This window comes from Tiliqua scincoides, chromosome 3 (genome assembly GCF_035046505.1).
Source record: "Tiliqua scincoides isolate rTilSci1 chromosome 3, rTilSci1.hap2, whole genome shotgun sequence".
Classification (NCBI taxonomy): Eukaryota; Metazoa; Chordata; class Lepidosauria; order Squamata; family Scincidae; genus Tiliqua; species Tiliqua scincoides.
In genome coordinates, this window is record NC_089823.1 from 234616690 (window position 1) to 234638157 (window position 21468).

The 21468-nt window shown below is 49.1% G+C and overlaps 1 protein-coding gene across 3 annotated transcripts in view; it reads left to right on the forward strand.

Moving 5' to 3' along the window:
- The window catches only part of CLCN2 (chloride voltage-gated channel 2), a 39785-nt gene that overhangs the window by 13289 nt on the left and 5028 nt on the right, over nucleotides 1-21468 (forward strand). For 2 of the 3 annotated variants that reach the window (XM_066619770.1, XM_066619773.1), the window contains exons 7-16: nucleotides 4485-4610; nucleotides 6027-6111; nucleotides 6213-6314; nucleotides 6597-6681; nucleotides 8007-8162; nucleotides 14594-14663; nucleotides 15541-15651; nucleotides 17346-17559; nucleotides 18207-18340; nucleotides 21011-21189. In XM_066619770.1, the coding sequence (XP_066475867.1) occupies nucleotides 4485-4610; nucleotides 6027-6111; nucleotides 6213-6314; nucleotides 6597-6681; nucleotides 8007-8162; nucleotides 14594-14663; nucleotides 15541-15651; nucleotides 17346-17559; nucleotides 18207-18340; nucleotides 21011-21189 (1262 nt within the window). The remainder of the gene's footprint in view (nucleotides 1-4484; nucleotides 4611-6026; nucleotides 6112-6212; nucleotides 6315-6596; nucleotides 6682-8006; nucleotides 8163-14593; nucleotides 14664-15540; nucleotides 15652-17345; nucleotides 17560-18206; nucleotides 18341-21010; nucleotides 21190-21468) is intronic. The other variant, XM_066619771.1, reaches the window with a different exon arrangement.

Consider the following 21468-nt stretch of genomic DNA (forward strand, 5'->3'; position numbering starts at 1 on the left):
CAGCCCCACTGGATCAGGCCATAGGCCCATCTAGTCCAGCTTCCTGTGTCTCACAGCGGCCCACCAAATGCCCCAGGGAGCACACCAGATAACAAGAGACCTCATCCTGCTGCCCTCCCTTGCATCTGGCATTCTGACATAACCCATTTCTAAAATCAGGAGGTTGCGCATACACGTCATGGCTTGTACCCCATAATGGATTTTTCCTCCAGAAACTTGTCCAATCCCCTTTTAAAGGCGTCTAGGCTAGACGCCATCACCACATCCTGTAGCAAGGAGTTCCACAGACCGACCACACGATGAGTAAAGAAATATTTTCTTTTGTCTGTCCTAACCCGCCCAACACTCAATTTTAATGGATGTCCCCTGGTTCTGGTATTATGTGAGAGTGTAAAGAGCATCTCCCTATCCATTCTGTCCATCCCCTGCATAATTTTGTATGTCTCAATCATGTCCCCCCTCAAGCGTCTCTTTTCTAGGCTGAAGAGGCCCAAATGCCGTAGCCTTTCCTCATAAGGAAGGTGCCCCAGCCCCGTAATCATCTTAGTCGCTCTCTTTTGCACCTTTTCCATTTCCACTATGTCTTTTTTGAGATGCGGCGACCAGAACTGGACACAATACTCCAGATGTGGCCTTACCATCGATTTGCACAACGGCATTATAATACTAGCCGTTTTGTTCTCAATACCCTTCCTAATGATCCCAAGCATAGAGTTAGCCTTCTTCACTGCCGCCGCACATTGGGTCGACACTTTCATTGACCTGTCCACCACCACTCCAAGATCTCTCTCCTGATCTGTCACAGACAGCTCAGACCCCATCAGCCTATATCTAAAGTTTTGATTTTTTGCCCCAATGTGCATGACTTTACACTTACTGACATTGAAGCGCATCTGCCATTTTGCTGCCCATTCTGCCAGTCTGGAGAGATCCTTCTGGAGCTCCTCACAATCACTTCTGGTCTTCACCACTCGGAAAAGTTTGGTGTCGTCTGCAAACTTAGCCACTTCACTGCTCAACCCTGTCTCCAGGTCATTTATGAAGAGGTTGAAAAGCACCGGTCCCAGGACAGATCCTTGGGGCACACCGCTTTTCACCTCTCTCCATTGTGAAAATTGCCCATTGACACCCACTCTCTGCTTCCTGGCCTCCAACCAGTTCTCAATCCACGAGAGGACCTGTCCTCTAATTCCCTGACTGTGGAGTTTTTTCAGTAGCCTTTGGTGAGGGACCGTGTCAAACGCCTTCTGCAGGTCCAGATATATAATGTCCACGGGTTCTCCCGCATCCAGATGCCTGTTGACCTTTTCAAAGAATTCTATAAGGTTGCCTTATAAGGTTGCCTTGGGTTTTGCAAGCTCTCCCAAAGAAAGGGGGGGGGAGTGCTTCTCACTTGTGCAGATTAGTCACGCAAATGAAAATTTGTCTGGAAAAACTGCTGGTATGGAAGGAAAAACTGCTGTCAGTGGGGCACAAAGCTGTTCCGCAGGTGGCTTATAATTGACTAAGTTCTGGTCTACACAAGCAGCAAAATGAGGTGTCAGAATGGCTGATACCACTCCAGACTGAGATGTGAAACTGAATTTAGGAATGCTGTCCTGTGTTTACCAAACAACAACAATATCAAACCAGCCATCATCAAAACTCCTGAAATAAAAACAGGATTTTGCAAAGGTCTCTGGAAATCTTCCCTGCCACTCTCCACACTTCTAAGGCATCTCCTTGTGGACCCTGGAATCCTGTGTCTAAAACCTCCTTGACTCCGAGAACAGGACCTCACTAGTCCAAAGCAAGCCTTTCCCAGACAGCTCAAGGTGACAGCTCAACGATAATGTGGTCATGAGAGAGCCAGCAAAAATATAGTATAATTCAAGACTTGCTGGACAAGCCAACTTTTGAGCAGTCCCCCAAAAGTCAGGGTGACGCCTATTAAGTGTGTCTCAAGGAAAGAAGTTCCACATCAAAGGGGCACTTGGAAACAGGGACCCGCAGTAGGTGGGGAGACAGGTGAGGCAGAGCCTCCCCACCTGAGTCCTTCAAAATCGCCACCTCCATGTGAGGCGCCCAAACACCCATAACCCATGCAAGGAGCACACAAATTTGGGATGTGAGTGTTTGGGCTCCTCACGCAGTGCTTTTTGAAGGACTCCAATGGGGAGGTTCTGTCTTAACTGCCTTCCCACCCACCGCACATCCCTGCTTGGGAGAAGGCCCTTTTTGCCTTCGAAGCTGGGGTCATAGGTCAGGGGCAGCGCTCATGCAGGTTTCAGGTTCAGACTCTGGCATCTCCTGGTAGGGCAGAAAACTTGAAGAGCTTATTTCTGGCTGTCATTTGCCTAATGATGTCACTTCCTGTTTAATGATGTCACTTCCAGCCCTCAGCAGGCGCCATGAATGCTATTCAGCCACCATGTGAGATGAGTTTGTCACTCCTGAGCTGGATGGACCTGTGGTCCGACTCGGCGGGAAGCAGCGAACTGGATTCCAGCTGAGCCCCGACAATGAGGGAATAGAGGCCCGCTCCAGAAAATCTTAGCAAGTGTCAGTTCGTATGAGAGGAGAACAGTCCTTTCATGCTCCTGCCTCACAGTGGCTGTTGGCGGTAGGGATGGTGAAGGTCATAGCACAGTGATGCTGCGGTGTTTAGACGGCTTGTTACCAGAGTGTCTGCGCTCTGTATCCCTTGTAATGTTTTATGTCCACCCTTAGGGAGGTGAGTATCAAGCTAGGACTTCCCCCATGGTCTCCTATTCTTAAGGGACTACAGTGGCAGAGGAAGGGAACCTGGCAGGTGGGGTTTTGGAGCCCCAGCAGTGAAGGACAGGCGTTCACAAATGGAGGCATTCACAAGGGAAAGGTGGTGACACAGACTCCTGCACAATCAATGAAAGCATAACCAGGCATGATTATGGGTCCCTGAGTAGAGAGTATCCTCGTGTATTAAACAAGACAGAGAGCATTCAGTACAGAAATAGATTACTGCAGTGGTTCTCAAACGTTTTAGCGCCGGGACCCACTTCTTAATACGACACTTTATCGAAGAAATAAAATATTACTTGTAAATAAATTAATAAATAAAATTATTTATTTGAAAAAAATTCCACCTTGATCCATTTCTCATAACGAGGCAGCCCTAATGAATAGTCTCAAGGCTTGAGGGGCATAGTTATGTGACCCAGCCTTCACCTGCCCCCACTGCCTGTCATTGACAGACTTGGGGAAGAAGCACGCCAGAAAAAAAGATGTTCAAACATTTATCTCCCTGTATTTACACAAGCTTGCAAACTTAAGGCACCCAACTCCTTGCAAATGGCAGGAGCACAGCTGTTTGCAGGACAATTATCCAGCTATCTTGCAAACTGCAGGAGCTGAGCTCTTTGCAGGGCAGTTAGCAGCTATCTGATTTTTTGAATAGCCTCAGGGCTTGAGCAATGTGTTATCTGATCTTTCCATCACCTGTATTTTCACTGGAAACTCCGTGGGACCCACCAGAAATCAGGTCTCGACCACCAAGTGGGTCCCAACCCACAGTTTGAGAAACACTGAATTACTGTATTCATCAGTTGACTGGTGGCAGATTACAAGTGGGAGTTTCAAATTCATGCTTCTCCCTTCCCTGTGAAAGTGTGTTCAGTGATCATGGTGGCGTATTTGTGTATGTGTGTCACTTGATCTCAGGAAATGCACCTTGTTATTGTTTGAACTGTGTGAATTTAGTTGTAACTGTCTTTGTTCTGTAATCTCAACACACTGCTTGTTCTTGGAACTTTCAGAACATTGAGATCCGTAGTTAGAACTCTGTCTGGTGGGGGGTGGGGGGAAGTCCCCCTGAAAGCAAGGCATAGCCTTAAGAAACAAACAGCCATTTTTATATTGTTGAAAGATTGATTTTTAAACATTTATATCCTCCGTGCCTTGCTATATTTTAAGATGATTGGAATTCAAACTTTTCCCCTGCAACTCTGAAATCTGGGGTATTGCTGGAGGGAGGGAGGGAAGTATTCATTTGTCAGCAGGATAAAAAGGCCACCATATTTTCCATAGCACAATTGTGGGCATTGAGTATTTCTAGCTTAGTGATCCCAATTTGAGAATTTGGAGGCCCTTGTGAATAAATGCGCCAGGCTTTTCTTCGCTGGATGATGAGATCAGTACAGCAAAAGAGTATCACTCCTGAGTTGTCCCAGTTACAGGAGGGGAGCCTATTGTCAGTGAACTCTTTCCACACGCATTGCAGGAGTCGGGCACCCGGGGCTTGCATCACAGAGTGGCAGGGCTAGAGCAGTGCCCCCTTTGTCCACAGAATATGGTGGCTAGTGGCTGCTTTCAGTTTAGTACTGAAGGCTGATGCTGCCTAACTGTGAGTTAGAGGTTTTCCTCAAAGGCCGTGTATCTTGGGAGGAGACAGCACTTGGCCCTTGAGATGCAGGCAGTGTTGGAAACACTTTAGCAGCTCCAAGTTCCTTCTCTCTCCTTCTCATCAGGTGTCCTCTTCAGCATTGAAGTCACGTCCACCTTCTTCGCTGTGCGCAACTATTGGCGTGGCTTCTTTGCAGCCACCTTTAGTGCCTTCATCTTCCGGGTCCTTGCTGTGTGGAACAAAGATGAAGGTACCATTCTCCTATCCTCTCCATTCATCCCCTACAGAACAGGAAGTTTTCCTTCTCAATATGGGTGCCTTTAGGGGTAGAGCAGTGAGCTCATAGCTGGATTTAGGGGTTTTGGTGGTGGTGGGGATGTAACCCAGGACTTCAACTCGCAAAAGACTTGCATATAGGACTGCTTATCATTTTGTCAACCATCTTTTGCAGAATTCTGAACCAAAGGAATCCAGATTCATGCAACTCAAATTCATTGTTTTATTTCATAAAATAATTTTATACCTTACCTTCCTTCCTAAAACCAGGGCAGCTAGTTATCTTTCTTTTTTGTATTGGCAACCTTCAGTCTCGAAAGACTATGGTATCGTGCTCTGAAAGGTGGTTCTGGCACAGCGTCTAGTGTGGCTGAAAAGGCCAATCCGAGAGTGACAATCCCTTCCACACCGGGAGCAAGTGCAGTCTGTCCCTGGTCTGTCTCCCTGGCTATGGGCCTTCCTTCTTTGCCTCTTAGCCTCAGACTGTTGGCAAAGTGTCTCTTCAAACTGGGAAAGGCCATATCTTTCTTACAATGCAGAAAAAGAACTAGCAAAGTTGTGAAACCACTGAAAATAACATGGATGGTTTTTAAAACCGCTTGTAACAAATCAATGGGAGGGGTTTCAAAAGAAATATTTTGCAACCCTGCTTTCAGATCTGCAGCACTGAGCTCCATGGGCCTCGTTGAGGAGGGGGTTTCCCGGTACCACAGAGCACAGAATTCTATACAACATCCTAAAATGTTGATGATGATGGAGCACATGATGATGAGCACATGATGAGCACATGATGATGGATCTGAACCTTTTCAGAAAAGTTTGAAAACCAGGCAAGCCTACAGGCAGAGAGAGACTCCCTGAATTTAAATTTCCAATACGCAGGTTTTCAGTGACTCTTGATGTGGTTGGCTGGAATAGGCTGTAAGGGCAGGGAAGACAGCCATGGGGGTTTTGCTCCAAGTTCTAAAACTATTCCAGCTCCCCTCCCCCACTGTCCTTGAAAGGGGTAGAAACTTGTTCTGTTTTTAACATCAAACACTGAAACTTGCAGAATGTCACACTGTGCCCTAGATGCCAGAAAAGTGCATCAGTCCCATTGATGTGTGGCATGTGCACACCCCATGGCCTTATGGGTCAGGAATTCAGTCTTCAGTGGGAAATGCTGGTGTGGGGAAGGCTTAGAGCTGGAGCTGCAAGGCCTGCTTTTGAGAAGCATCTTCTGAATCCCACAGTGGGGACTGAAGACTTGGGTGAAGTATCAACAGAGAGCGCTTGGGATATGTGTGAGAATCACTGTGTTCAGATTCATATAGCGGAATCCTACACATCGTGTTTATAGAACAGGAGGATCCCTGCGACTTATCACCACAGAGTGCTCTCTTTCCCTCAGAAACCATCACCGCTCTTTTCAAAACCCGCTTCCGACTGGACTTTCCCTTTGATCTGCAGGAGTTGCCGGCCTTTGCTGTAATTGGGTGAGTTTCATTGGAGTTCAGTGAACCTTCCCCACTCCTAAAATCCCTGCTTCCTATACAGCAGGAGCTTTTGTCACCGCACTGATGCCCTCCTCCCTTAGGATTGCCAGTGGCTTTGGCGGGGCACTCTTCGTCTACTTCAACCGCAGGATCGTGCAGTTCATGCGCAAGCAAAAGGCCATTAACCGCTTCCTCATGAAAAAGTAAGATGCGCAGATATCTGTGGTGGTGGGTGGGTAGCCAACAGGCTCCTGAAATGGTTAAGAGGTGAAGGAGAAGTTTCCTCTTTGTGCATTCCTCAGTGAACATTAAAAGCAAGCCTGCGAATCCATCAAGTCTGGGCTTTGCTCTTTTTGCAAGCAAATGGTGATGGCCATTGCTTGGAAATCCTAGACCTCCAAGGCCATAACGAGAACAATGGGAATGTTTGTTCCATTGGGAGACGGGTGCAGTGTGACTCCAATGGCTGTTTTGTGCTCTTCCAGGCGTCTGCTCTTCCCTGCCCTGGTCACGCTTCTCATCGCAACGCTGACCTTCCCACCTGGCTTTGGGCAGTTCATGGCTGGTCAGGTAATTGCAGCCCTTGTCCTTTAGAGGATCACCATGAGTTGCCCATCATTCAGGACTGACTGTGCAGACAGATTAGGTGGTGGTGTAGGTGGAGGGGGGGCGGATCACCGAGCCTGGCAGGGAGCCTCAGCAGGGTGGGCAAATGGCCCCTCTCCTCAGAGCCATTCCCATTGGAATGGGAGCCGTAAACAGAGCCGTATGGTACGTACGGCTCCATTTTGCTCCCCCCACCGGGAATGGCTCCAAAGGGAGGGGCCGCTTGCCAGCCCCACTGAGGCTCCCTGCCAGGCTCGGTGCTCCGCCCCCCCACCAGCTATGCCACCGAGATTAGGGTCAGTTCAAGACCTCCTGGCATCTGAGGTGGCATGCCAACTCTTGCCTCTCTAACCTGGTCGTTTGCCAGCCTCTGATCTTCCCATTCTTGGGATTGGAAATGGGGATGGGGTGGAAGAGGGAGTGTGGAGGAGAAGACAGTGGTCACCTAGAGCATTCCCACCTGCGTGGATCCAGACTGAATTCTTGAATTCAGACCTCCTGCTGTCTTCATGAATCCAGAATTCCCTATGGTGTTGCAAGTGGTTCTGGGGCATGTGCACAGCTTGCCCAGGAATGTTCCTGCTCCATTCAAGGGAAGCTCAGAAAAATCTGAGACAGTCTTGACACCAGGTCTTGCAGTCACAAGAGGAGCCCCACTGGGTCAGACCAAGCATCCCTTTGGCCTCATTGTTCTCAGTATCTGGCTGTTCAGGTGCCTGTGGGAAGCTCACGGGCAGAGGTAGCAACCATGGCTCTCCCTTGCTGGCTGCTGCCAGCGTTAGATACTTCGCTGAATCTGGAGGCTCCGTCAGTTATTGTGGCTATTGGCTGTTGTTGGGCCTGTCTCCTTCTAATCTGCCAAATCTGATATTAAAGCCTTCTTAACTACTGGACATTCCCACATCTTGTGGCAGTTCCATAAGCTCTGTGTTATGTGAAAAAGTGCTTCCTTTTTGTCTGCTGATCTGCTTTGCCAGGGAGGGGGTGAATTCCTCTCCCAGACACACCATAAGCACCTCCCTTTTCCAGGGTTCCTGCATGTTGAACAAATGCTTCTTTCCCACTCTGAAATGGCTAAATGGAACCTCCATGGAGAATACTCCATGGAGTATACCTCTGGAGAAGGTTGTTGCCTTCGTGCCTCACTTGGAAGCACTTGGACAGCTGCCCTTGGAAACAGGATGCTGAGCTAGACAGACCTTGGCCTGACTCAGCAAAGGCAAGTCTTTCATGGTCAGTCCCCCTGAATGCAGGTTCTCTCCATTCTCACCACCTGTTTTACCTCTCAGCTCACACAGAAAGAAACCCTGGTGACGCTGTTCGACAATCGCACGTGGGCCAAACAGGGCCTGGCTGAAGAGTTTGAATACATTGGTGTCTCGGAGGCATGGAAGCACCCGCGCTCCAATGTCTTTGTCACCCTGGTGGTCTTCATCCTCATGAAGGTATGTGCTCAGTTCAGACACTTCTTCCCAGAGCTGGTGCCATCAGCTAAATCTGGTGTTCATGTGTAGTTGCCAGGGCCATAGCCACTGTTGGGCAGAGCAGGCAGTTGTCTGGGTCTCAGGGCTGTGGGTTTGAGGAATGGGTCTAGCAAGTGCAACAGCTTCTTCCCTTTTCTAATCCATCCCTCTCCCCCTAGACTAGTAAAGTGACCACACTCACTTTATCTGCAGATAAATTACCTGGTACCTTGTTCCTGGGGCCATTGACTGCAGTGCTTCAGGCAGCAGATGGAGGAATTGCATGTCTGACTGTTCCTTCGCAAAGAGCTTGCTCTGCCTCTGGAAGTCTAGCATATCCAGGAACATCATGAGATACCTTTTCAAGCATGCAGTTCCTCCCCCTGCATTGGTCCAGTTTGGTGAATGGTATGTCTCTGTGACTTATGTGTACACGTGTTTGTTTCTGGCGAGTAAGATGTCTGGTGAGAGCCTCAGTCTTGGTGAATACAATGGGCTAAGTCACTGGTATTCAAACTGGGGCATTGTGTTGCCCCAGCCTGAAGTCTCTGGCCTCTGCTCCCTTAAGGGGCTAGGGCATTGAGGAGACAGGGAGGAGGCAGCGAAGCAGTCCCCAGGATCACATCACACAGGGGGCTGCAGGGACTGGGATGTAGTCCACAAGTCCCTGCAGCAACCTGTTGGGGGTGTGAGGAGCCCTGCACGAGCGTCTGCAGGGCTCCCCAGCTTGTCAGAAGTTAAATGAGAGCGATTGCGCTCCACCTCTGCAAAACCAGAAGTGGAATGCGATTGCTCCACTTTCACTTCTGATGGGGCTGCAGGGACTGGGCTGCACTCGCCAGTCCCTGCAGCAGCCGTCCTGGGGTGCGGGGAGCCCTGCGCAAACTTCTGCAGGGTTCCCCAGGTCATCGAAAGTGAAGGTGGAGCACAATCCCTCCACTTTCACTTTCTGCAGGCCAGGAGCCCTGCAGATGCTCCCGCAGGGCTCCCCACACCCTGGGAAGGCTGCTGCAGGGACCGGTGAGTGTGTTCCAGTCCCTGCAACCCCCGAGCGATGGAATCCTGGGGATCGTGTCGCTGTCTTCCCCCCGCCCCCACTGCCTCCCTCCCCCCCACCCACCGGTGAGGACTTAACTGTGGCTTTCAAACTCCGAGATAACCCTTCGGTTTTCAAACTAAGTAAATATTATAACACCATTTTCAAACACCTCTACTTCCGTGAAGTATAGAGTTAAGGCCTAGTTCTCACGAAAGTGGTAAGCCCTGCTCAGAGCTATAACATTTCAGGCTGCATATGGAGCTCATACAGCTGAATTCTTCATGCAGAAAACATTCCCTCTGAATATGAAACCGGAATGCTGGGGAGAAAATTAGACGAGGACCCTTCTCCCTGACATACTAGTTTTTTTTAAGTACAGAGACAGTTTTTGTGTTGAAGAGAACTCAGTCATGACCCTCACCTACAGTCAAGAAGTTCTACCAGCAACAAACCAGGCCCGTAGCCAGGATTCTAGAGGTGGGGGAGGCGCGACTTTTTTCAAGGGGGGCAATGATGTCAGGTACCTATACTGGTGGGCAAAATGAAAGGATAAGTCTGGAGAAACATCAAATACTCATAACTCCCTATAATGTCCATGGTGGGAGGAGGCCCCGCCCCTGGGTGCGTTACCGAGCGCGGGGGGCTTACCCTGTTGCTGAAGGTTGGTCGGCGGCGGAAAAAGGGACGAGAGGCAGATACAGTTGTTCTACACAGGCGATTTACTTGCGTCAGCCGCTTTACGTTCATGGGGTCTGTTACGTCACAGGTCACCGTACTTCACGCGGACTCGTGCCGTCGTCGTCTGATAGACTCTGTCCCCGACCCTTCCCGCTCCCTTGCAGTTCCAGGCAGAGCTCTCTGACCAGTGTCTCTTGGCCAGGGGTAGGGGTTCTCGAGAGCTGCCGCACTGTTGTTCGGGGTCAGACTAGCTGGCCTTAAGAGGACCCAGGTATCTCTTTGCTTGCCCTTCGATCAGCTGCCCCCCCCCTCAGGTATAGGTGGCTGTGAGTCCTTGTCTCTGGAACCTCAGCTCTCCTGGAGTCACCCCCAGGGCCTGGGCGGTTCCTGGGTCTGGGAGATCCCCCCCCCTCCAGGACTGAAGTAAGCACAACCCCTTTGGGGTTCTGGCTTTTCCCAATTAAGCCGGGGTGGCTGTCCCCTTTGGCCTTCCCTCTGGCCTTACTCCCCTCTGGAGAGGAGCAAACTCTCTCTAGGCTTCCCAGGCTCCTTATGAAGCCAGCTCCACCCCTTCTGGCCACTGGCTGCTTGCTGCTCCCAGCTGGCACTAGGCCCTACTCCCAGGTAGGTGTCCTGCTTGGGACTCCAGTCCTGATAGTACTCAGGCCTTACTCCCGAGGAGGCCCCTACCCCTGAGGAGACTCCTGCTCCAGACCATCGGGGCTGGGCCCCGGTGACACTCCCCCAAATTTCATGAAGAGAAAATAAGTTAGGTTTTTTTTTTGTGAAAGATGCATTCATTAGCTGTAAAGCCATGTAACAATAATTTGCATGGAATAAATGCGTCTCTGCATGCCATGGAAAATGTATTGCCTACATAGAAATAACATGCAACATATCCTTTCATTTACATACCAGTGCAATACACAGGCCTGCAACCCTGCAAAAGTAAAACATCACTGTGATGCAGGTAGTATTTACTTGTATAATATTGAAAGTGCCTATTTAACACCTATATAGCACCTATCTAGTGTCTGCAACACCTATCTAGCACCTATATAATGCCTGTCTTACCTAACACCTATTTAATGCCTATATAGTGCCTAAATAGCACCTATCTAACACCCATCTAGTGCCTATGCAACACCTATATAGCACCTATCTAGCACCTACGTGACACCTTTTTAACGCCTACATAGCACCTATTTAAGAGGCAAAGAAGGAAGGCCCATAGCCAGGGAGACAGACCAGGGACAGACTGCACTTGCTCCCGGTGTGGAAGGGATTGTCACTCCCGGATTGGCCTTTTCAGCCACACTAGACGCTGTGCCAGAACCACCTTTCAGAGCGCGATACCTTAGTCTTTCGAGACTGAAGGTTGCCAATACAATAGCACCTATTTAACACCTATTTAGCGCCTATCTATCACCTCTGACACCTATACAGCACCTATATAACACCTAACACCTATATAGTGCCTAACACCTATCTAGTGCCTATATAGCGCCTTTCTAGTGTATATTTAACACCTATCTAGCACCTATATAGCGCCTAACACCTATATAACACCAATTTAACGCATATCTAGCACCTATCTAATACCTACCAAGTGCCTATGCAACACCTATCTAGCGCCTAACGCCTACCTAGTGCCTATCTAGTGTATATTTAACACCTATCTAGCACCTGTATAGCTCCTATCTAGCGCCTATCTAGTGTATAGTTAAAACCTATCTGGTGCCTATGTAGCACCTATCTAACACCTATATACCTATTTAACAACTATATACAGTGGTACCTCGCATAACGAATGCCCCGCGCAGCGAAAAACTCGCAGAACGAAAGCGTTTTACAAAGTTTGGTAACTCGCACAACAAATTTTTATGACCCGTGCTTCGCAAGATGAATTTTTTTTTGTTTTGGTTTGGTTTGCCTTAAGGGGGGGATCTTCATGCCAGTTTATGATCCCGTTCACCCTAGTAAGGGGGGGATCTTCATGTTAGTTTATGATCCCGTTCACCCTAGTAAGGGGCGGATCTTCATGTCAGTTTATGATCCCGTTCACCCTAGTAAGGGGGGGATCTTCATGCCAGTTTATGATCCCGTTCACCCTAGTAAGGGGCGGATCTTCATGTCAGTTTATGATCCCGTTCACCCTAGTAAGGGGGGGATCTTCATGCCAGTTTATGATCCCGTTCACCCTAGTAAGGGGCGGATCTTCATGTCAGTTTATGATCCCGTTCACCCTAGTAAGGGGGGGATCTTCATGCCAGTTTATGATCCCGTTCACCCTAGTAAGGGGGGGATCTTCATGTCAGTTTATGATCCCGTTCACCCTAGTAAGGGGCGGATCTTCATGTCTGTTTATGATCCCGTTCACCCTAGTAAGGGGGGGATCTTCATGCCAGTTTATGATCCCGTTCACCCTAGTAAGGGGCGGATCTTCATGTCAGTTTATGATCCCGTTCACCCTAGTAAGGGGGGGATCTTCATGTCAGTTTATGATCCCGTTCACCCTAGTAAGGGGGGATCTTCATGCCAGTTTATGATCCCGTTCACCCTAGTAAGGGGGGGATCTTCATGTCAGTTTATGATCCCGTTCACCCTAGTAAGGGGCGAATCTTCATGTCAGTTTATGATCCACTCAGCATCCCCCCCATCGCTCATTCACCCTCTCACTGCCCCATTTCCTTCACGTTTCCCCCCATGATCACGGCAAAAGCAAGCAATTGAGTGCAGCTGCTCTGTCCTCCCCAGCTTAGAGCACAATCCTGTGCGTGTCTCCTCAGAAGTAAGTCCCATTGTGCTTACTCCCAGGAAAGTGTGCACAGGATTACAGCCTTCAAGCTCCCCACTCAGCACCCCCCCCCCGTTTTTGAAATCCTCTGTACAGTATGTATGCCTTTAAAGAGCACTTAATAAGCACTTTGTAAACCAAATTTGACTTTGTTCTGACTTTTCTTGCCCATAGGAACGCATTAATTAAATTTCAATGCATTCCTATGGGAAAACGCGCTTCGCAAAACGAAAAACTCGCGGAACGGATTAATTTCGTTATGCGAGGCACCACTGTAGCGCCTATTTAACACCTATCTAGAACCTATCTAACACCTACCTAGTGCTTATGCAACACCTATCTAGTGCCTATCTAACACCTACATAACAGCTATTTAACGCCTATCCAGCGCCTATTTAACTTCTATCTAGCACCTATCTGACACCTATCTAGCGCCTATCTAGCACTAACTGTGATGGACTTTCCTACAGAAATTTGTCCAATCCCCTCTTAAAGGCATTAAGCAAGTTGCCATCACCACTTCCTGTGGCAAGGAGTTCCACAGACTAATTACACGCTGAATAAAGAAATATTTTCTTTTGTCTGTTCTAACTCTCCCAACACTCAATTTTAGTGGATGTCCCCTGGTTCTGGTGTTACATGAGAGGGAAAAGATAATCTCTCCAGCCATCCCTTGCATGATTTTACATGTCTCAATCATGTCCCCCCTCAGGCCTCTGTGGCTATTTGCTGGGTAGGTAGACCTGGGCTCCCGCATGGACTTGGAGCCCAAGTCTACCTATTTGGGTAGACTGAGCTTAAAGCCTCTGTGGCTGTTTGATGCCAATCTCCTTGACACCCGTCCAGTGGGTGTTCCCCTGACACCTGATTTTGCTCTCCATCCTGGTGGGCGCCCTTCCCTGCTGGCAGGATAGTTGGGGGGGTATGCACCCATGGCCTCCCCCGGATCCACCCCTGCTTAGAACATTTTGCACACTTAAGTTCTTGGTTCTCTTTAGCTCAAATGTTTTCCATGTTTTCTCTCACCAGAAAAAGGGTCTCCCCAGCCCCCAGGCAGCAGCCATTAATTTTAAAAGTATATCTGAAAGGCAAGAACCTGCCCCCATGATTTCTCCAAACAGAAACATTTCTCCCTACCCCCCCCCGCCCCCAAGCAATACCATTGTAGTAATTAGCATGTTCCACAGTAGAAGAAATAGCACCCTCCCTTCCCCTAGCCAGTACAAGGAGAGATCTCTCCCAACCTTCTTGTAGCTGCTCTTGACCAGCACCGCTCTCCATGTGCTCTGAATGGGGGCGGGGTGACCAGAGGTCATAACTTCCAAGGAGCCCCCCCCCAGGACCCTGTTCTACTTACTCTACACACATGCACTCTCTCTCTCTCCTCCCCAATCCTTGCCAGAAGCACCAAGCCGTCTTCCTTTCTGTGCCCAAAAATGATGCAAAAAGGGCTTCAAATCACCCCCAACTGACGCCAGATTAGATAAAGAGGACAGGCTTGGAAAAAATGCTGGGGGGGGGCAAGCTGCCGGCTCAGGGGGGACAAAGCCCTCCTGCCCTCCCCAGCTACGGCCCTGCAACAAACTGGTATTCACACTCCGACAGATGCACATAAATCAGACTCTTGACTTACTTTAACTCCAAAAAACATGGCTGTAGTTGAAGCTGTACCACTTTTGTTTTGAGACAGGGCTTACCACTTCAGCAGGAACTAGGCTTTGCTCTTCTGAAGGTCGGTGTGTGCCAGCACAAAAGTCACATGGACGTGCCATTTGTCGGGACTGTGCCATTTTAGAATGCAGGGGAAGGAACTGTATGTTTGAAAAAGTATCTCATCACGTGGCTAAGGGCTTACTGGTTCCCTTCCCACTAACCAATACCTTTGTGTCTTCTCCGCAGTTCTGGATGTCAGCCCTGGCAACCACCATCCCAGTGCCCTGTGGAGCCTTCATGCCTGTCTTTGTTATTGGTACGTTTCAGCCCCTTGGTTCTCCCCCTTTTTCCATTGTTCACCCAACCCATAGCAGAGTAAGGCCCTTCCCTGCTGGCCAGATATTGACTAACCCAGCGATTTTCAACCTGTGTACCATGGCACATTGATGTGCTGTGAAAGGTCCGCAGGTGTGCCGTGGGAGTTTGGAGCACAACAGTTGGAAATGGCTGAAAAACACTTCCAGGTTCTGTGGCTCTGTTTCTAGGGGGACAGTCTATAGTAATGAATTGTCCAGCCCTCTTCCTCTGACAGCTCTACTGGCAGAAGAAGCAAGACAGTCAATTATTACTACAGGCAGTTGCCCAAGAAACAGAACCAAAGAACCTGGAAGAGACTCCTGGAAGCCGGAAGTGACATCTCAAGAGGCAAAGACCATAGAGAAGACCATGTTGAAAGTGGCTGAACTAACCCCTTTCACTGGGTACTGATGATGCGATAGTGTCTTTTCACAGATAATTCCTTTGTACATACATAAGCCTGTACCACTGTCACCATCGCCCCCAACCTCGAATGGCCCGTTCCCTGCCTTTGGGCTTCAAGCGCACAAAGAGCAGTGTTGCAAAAATATTTGCACAACCGGGGGCAGGGGGGATGACTTATTTGGGCTGGTTCCACTCAAAGAACCTAAATTGGCCATCTGGATTTTAGCACCCTGGGAAAGAGGCTGACCTGGCAATTTTTACCAGCTTGCTGCTTGTCCTGCTCTCATAAGCAAGAGGTGTTGGATCAGTTTGTAGGCGGGTCCCATTTGTGTCTCTTTTGCCCCCTCAGAGTCTGCAGACTATATCCTTTGCCTCTTTCCCCCACTGAACTTCACTCACCAAGAAGCTTTTGCCTTTGTTTCTCTGGGCAGGTGCAGCATTTGGGCGATTGGTGGGCGAGAGCATGGCAGCCTGGTTCCCAGATGGCATCCACACTGACAGCAACATCTACCGCATTGTGCCAGGGGGCTACGCAGTGGTGGGTAAGATGCAACCTCTCTCATACCATTTCTAAAAGTTGGGGAGCGGGGTTGGGAGTCAGTTCTGCTATTGGGGGGGGGGCAAGGACCAGGTCTGGAGGGCATCACAGAGCCCTTCCACCCAACTAGTAGGTTAGACACAGGCAGGCTCCCAGCTTGCAGGATCCCCTTTGCCTTTTACTAGATCCCAGAGACCCACCACTCAGAGGCATGGGCTAAATAGCAGTGCAGAGAGTGGCAGGGCTAGAATAGCCCATTTCTGCCCAGCCCACATTTGATCCCTGTTGCATATATGCAACATTGGGCAGAAATGGCTTTAATGGTTCAGGAGGCAGAGCCAATTATATAATAATAATAATAATTAATAATTAATAAACTTTATTTATATCACACCCTTCTCCCCGAAGGGACCCAGGGCGGCTTACAACATATTAAAAACAGATTAAAAACATAATTTAACCGCAAATGAAAACATATTAAAACACATTAACAGATACCCATAAAAACAGTAGTCAGATAAAAAGAGCAAAACGCAGCAAATCATAGAGGAATCAGGCCTGTAAAAATACTAAAAGATATAGAAAAGATGTTTTAAAAGGCCATGAACTCAGAAGGCTTGTTTAAACAAAAAGGTCTTCAGGCCTCGCCGAAAAGTCTCAAGAGAGGGAGCCATTCTCAAATCAAGGGGAAGGGAGTTCCATAACGTTGGTGCCACTACTGAGAAGGCCCTGTTTCTTGCTGCCGCCCCACGTACCTCCTTAGGCGGCGGCACTTGTAAAAAGGCCTTCTCTGATGACCTAAGAGGACGAGCAGTTATCTACTGCAACCTGTGAACCAGGCTGTGAGAGAACCTGCGAGTACAAAGTTGCTACTGATCAAGGAATTCTCACAGCTGAAGGGGGGAGCATTTCTGTTTGGCCTTGGCCTTGCACCTTTCATTCACCAGTCTCATAAGTAAATACTGTGGCCTGGACAGACTGGTGGCCATCAAACAACTGCAGCCCTGGTGCAACTGAATGGAGGTCAAAGGCAGCCGATCTAGTGACTTCTGGAATTTCTCTAGAACACACGGACTACTGTGGGGAGTGAAGTGCAGCATTCTTACGGGATAAGGAACTGGCAGTGTGTCCTCTGGCAGCCCTGCGTCCTGCCTCTCCGCACGTGCCATCTTGTTGCACCATCTCCCCTCCCTTCTTGTCGCAGCACTATTGCAACTCGTTCGCCTCCTTGCTGCAGGTGGACCTTGCCTCTTGGGGGCTAGAGCTGGTGGGCCCTGCTGGGGTGCTGAGGTTTCAACAGCTGCTTGAGGGTGCTGACCTCTGATGCCTTTCCTGCCACAAGATATTAAGAACCCTGGAGCAGCAGATCAGAGACTGCTGTGGCCCATCTGTCACCCACAGTGCTCAAGATTTTAACACACAGGTCATTTTGATAGAGGCTGGGGTGCACTTTTCTTGTGGGACTGTTCTTAGGGGTGCTTGTAGGTCCTCTGCTCTGTCTGAAGATTTGACGTTGCGCATAGCCCCCTTTGCCTGGGTATCCCTTGGTCTGTTAGGAAGGCGGGTTGCTTCTGAAGTGTTCTCTGCCCCTCTTTTGCAAAATAAAGTCCTCTCTGCCTTCCAGTGACATGGCAGTGGAAAAGGGGGTGTCCCGACAGATGTTGTTCTCATGTGGCTCATTCTCCTGCTTTCTGCCAGGTGCGGCTGCGCTCTCCGGGGCCGTCACCCACACGGTCTCCACTGCAGTCATCGTTTTCGAGCTGACCGGCCAGATCTCACACATTCTGCCAGTCATGATTGCTGTGATCCTGGCCAATGCCGTGGCCCAGAGCCTGCAGCCCTCGCTCTATGACAGCATCATCCGCATCAAGAAGCTGCCCTATTTGCCGGAGCTGGGCTGGGGACATCACGAGTAAGTGTTCTAGTGAATGTGTGGTGGCTGTCTCCTCCCCACCTCGTGTCATGGTATCGCGTGTCACCACAGAAAGCTGGTCTAGTGTAGCGGCTAAGAGTAGTTAGTAGTTGGCAACCTTCAGTCTCGAAAGACTATGGTATCGCGCTCTGAAAGGTGGTTCTGGAACAGCGTCTAGTGTGGCTGAAAAGGCTAAGAGACTGAAAGCGGCTAAGAGACTGAGCTGCAAACTGGGACATCTCTGAGTCAAATTTTGCTTTTGCCATTAACTTTGAGGCTGAGAGCTCTCTCTCAGCCTCAGCTCCCTAGCTGCAGTAGGGGAACAATTCTTATCTCTGCATATTTGTCTCTGCAGTTTTCAGACCATTGGTTAATGCTGTGACCCCTACTGGGAGGGCCATCACTCAGTGATGGGGCGCATCCTTTGTCTGCAGAAAGTCCCTGGTTCAGATACCAGCTTCTCTTAAAAGGATTCCAGGTAGCAGGTGCTAGAAAAGACCTCTGCCTGCCTGTCAGAATAGACAGTGCTGGTGCTAGATCAACCATGTTTTAACACCATAGGGCAGCTTAACATTTTTTATTGCCTTTCTACCAGTGCGGATGTGTCCCCCAAGTGAATAACTCTGATCATATCTTGGTACTTGCAGGAAGTACAATGTGCGTGTGGAGGACATCATGGTGCGTGATGTGCGCTACATAACCCTGAACTGCAGATACCGCGATCTTCAGGGCGTGCTGCACAGTACCAAGATGAAGAGCTTGGCTTTGGTGGAATCAGCTGGTGAGAAAGCTAAACCATAAACATATGGCTAAACATAGAATAGTGACTTGAGGTGTGGCTTAGAGGTGGAGGCCTTGGAACTGAGAGGTGCCGTTTACAGGGCATCTGCTAACCAAGAGTTGAAATTTCCTTGCCACTTTGTGGCCTCGTGCACAGGCTGTGAAAGGAGGGGTGAAAGGGGTTGGGGAACGTTGGGTTGGGGGGGGGGAGAAAAAAGTAGCACCCTCCTGTGGCTACCAGCTGGGAAAAGTGCCAGTGAGTTTTGCTCCTGCCCCTTTAAATTGCTGTTCTTTTGTTTAATGTGAAACCTGAGATGCTTGGAGTTCTAAACTTTGTGCTCAGTATCTTTTGTGTGATATGATCACAGGGTACTAGAATACATGAAACTAAAGTAATGGGTGGAGAAGTATTAAAATACGTGTGTGTGTGTGTGTGTGTAAAAATACAATGTTTTTTCATGGTTATTAGCCACAAGAGGTAGATGGGAGCCTCCTTGTTCAAGGGCAGTATATCTCTGGATGCCAGTTGCTGGGAACAAACAACTGAAGAATGGTGGTTCATTTCTGCCTGTGGGTTTCAAGGGGGCACATGACTGGCTACTGTTGGATATCAGATGCTGGACTAGATGGGCCTGGGTCTGGTCCAGCAGGCAATTTTTATGGTTGTCTGTGCTTGGGAAGAGCCACCCAGGGCACACAGCTTCTGGGAAGGGGGAAATGCAACAGAGACCAAGAGGGGAAAAGAGTTGATTGTGTGTTTTGACAGAGGAAATCTGCAGGGAAGACCGAAGCAGCTTTCTCTGTAACCTGTGAGGCTGGAATTCAAGCCCTGCTCAATTTTCCTCTCGGCTCTCTGGAGCTCCAGTGCTGCCCCCACACAGCCAGCATACAACTCCATGCGCTGTGCTCAAAAATTAAAAGGAACATTGCCTAGAGCCCTGCAGAGGACTGAACTCATATCTTGCAGTTACGCGATTCTTCTCCCTCTGTGCGCACACGTAAGAAGGGAGGCTCCGACTTTGCATTTTACACATACCTCCAGTTCTGGACCCTGCAAATTGTGTCACCAGATGGAATGGATATTTTGCTAAGCAATTGCTAAATAATTGGTACAGGGGGAGAAGTTGGAATAAATCTCAGTACCTATCCCTGCTGTGGACACAGAAGTCTGCGCCATACTGCAGCTTCCCCCCTCTCTTGAGCAATTTGCGCATCTCTGGTTCTGAAATACTTAAATGGCACAGATAAATAATAAGTCCTGCACATTTGGAATTGCGTGTGTATTGACGAGCTAGTTGGAGGCCCTTTCCAAGTGACAAATTAAGCTCCTCCTCGGCCCAACGCCTCTTGCAAAGCAGCTGGTGGAATATGTTGTTTTCCTGCGATCGATGTGGTGAGTCAACAAAATAGCTGCCAACTTAATTGACCTGAATTGCAGGGAAGTTGGAGCTGATCTGGAACCGGAACCAGACCAACAACATTTACTGGTTCAAGCCAAGGTTGCCAGAGCAGCTGGCCTAAATTCCCACAACCTTTGGTTTGAATTATTTTCTTTATAAAGGAGGCAAAGAGGTTCGGTTGGGAAGAGTAAAGGGTCTCCTGTAAGCTGAGGCACACTTGGTCCTTTCTCATACCTTGCGTACACAGAGGCCTTTGTGTATACTCATTTTTTACCCACCCTTTAGTTGTTCTGCTCTTGGTATGCCCAAGTGTGGAGACCTCTTGGCGAGGACTCTGGCAATGTGGTGTGCATGCATCTCATCCTGCTCAGAAGAACATAACATGGCACTGAATAAGTGGCACTAGCAGAATCCCTTTTCCAAGTGCCTAGCCCCCATGGTTGCTTGAGGATAAAAAAACGTGGCTCTGAGCTGAAAATCTGAAGCTGCTTTGCCCTGATCCACATCACTGAGGCACATCACTGACTGACAGCAGCTCTCCAGGGTTTCAGGCAAGGGCCTTTCCCAGCCCTGCCTAAAGATGATGCCAGAGATTGAATCCGGGCCTTCAGCATGCAGAACACGAGTGATGTCCTCTCTTCAATTGTTTGTTTCAAAGTATGACCATCCTTGCGACTGTGGCAGCAATTCAGTGCAAATTCTTATGAAATGACCAGTGGTCCAAAATGTCCCAAAGGGCCCTTAGCCGTTCAGCAGACTCTGTTCTCCCTGTCTCCACCACTCTTTCTCTCCATTCCCACTCTTGCTCCATGGGAGATCCTAATGTCTTATGTCTGGCCTGGACCAGGCTGGATCGATCTCCCCTTCACCCACTGTTGTGCCAGGCAGCTTCCCTGCTGTGTGATATCGATACCTTCCATTAGCTGCCGCATTCATTTTCGGCCATTGTAAGGAACGATCATTCATGCTTTTTGATCTGCCTCAGTGTTGCTTGTCTGTCTGCCTGAGGATAGTCTGCCCGTCTCCCAGACAGGGAAGATGCAAAAACTGGCTGAATGTAAAGAAACCAAAGTGTGTAGCATTTGTGCTTCTGTTCATTCTTAAGTGCTGTAATCTCCAGACCTACTTTTCGTTTGTGACTACCCAGTTTTTTCTGTGCCTCTGAGTTGTGTTGCAATTCAGACTTAGGCAAGCAAAGCTTCCTTCTGGATCCAGGTGTCATCCTGGCACTGAGAGTGATTTATTCTGCCCCATGCTCTTTGTCTCCACAGAATCCATGATCCTGCTGGGGTCCATTGAGCGCACCCAGATTGTAGCCCTCCTGAATCAACAGCTGAGCTATTTTCGTCGCCTGCAGTACATGCGGGAGAAAGCCCAGGCCGAGCGCAAAGCTGAGAAGAGCCAGGAAGATGAGGAGCAGCAGACCTCTGACACAGGAGTGCGCTTTCAGGTGACAAAACCAGTGGCATAGCTAAGGAATCTGGCACCTGGGAGGCACAATCATTTTTAACACCCTCCCGTGAAACATTGTTGCACCCTCAGCTAGACACCCCCTCATGTGGTACCCAGGGCCATGTACCCTCCCCCCCCTTAACTACACTAATGAACAAAAGTTAGACCTATCTAAATCAGACTAATTTTCTAAATGAGAAATTAACCAAACTGGTTGAGGCTGCATGGGGAGCAGATGCACAGAAGCAGTTCACCGTTGCAGGATCGTTGCCTCGTC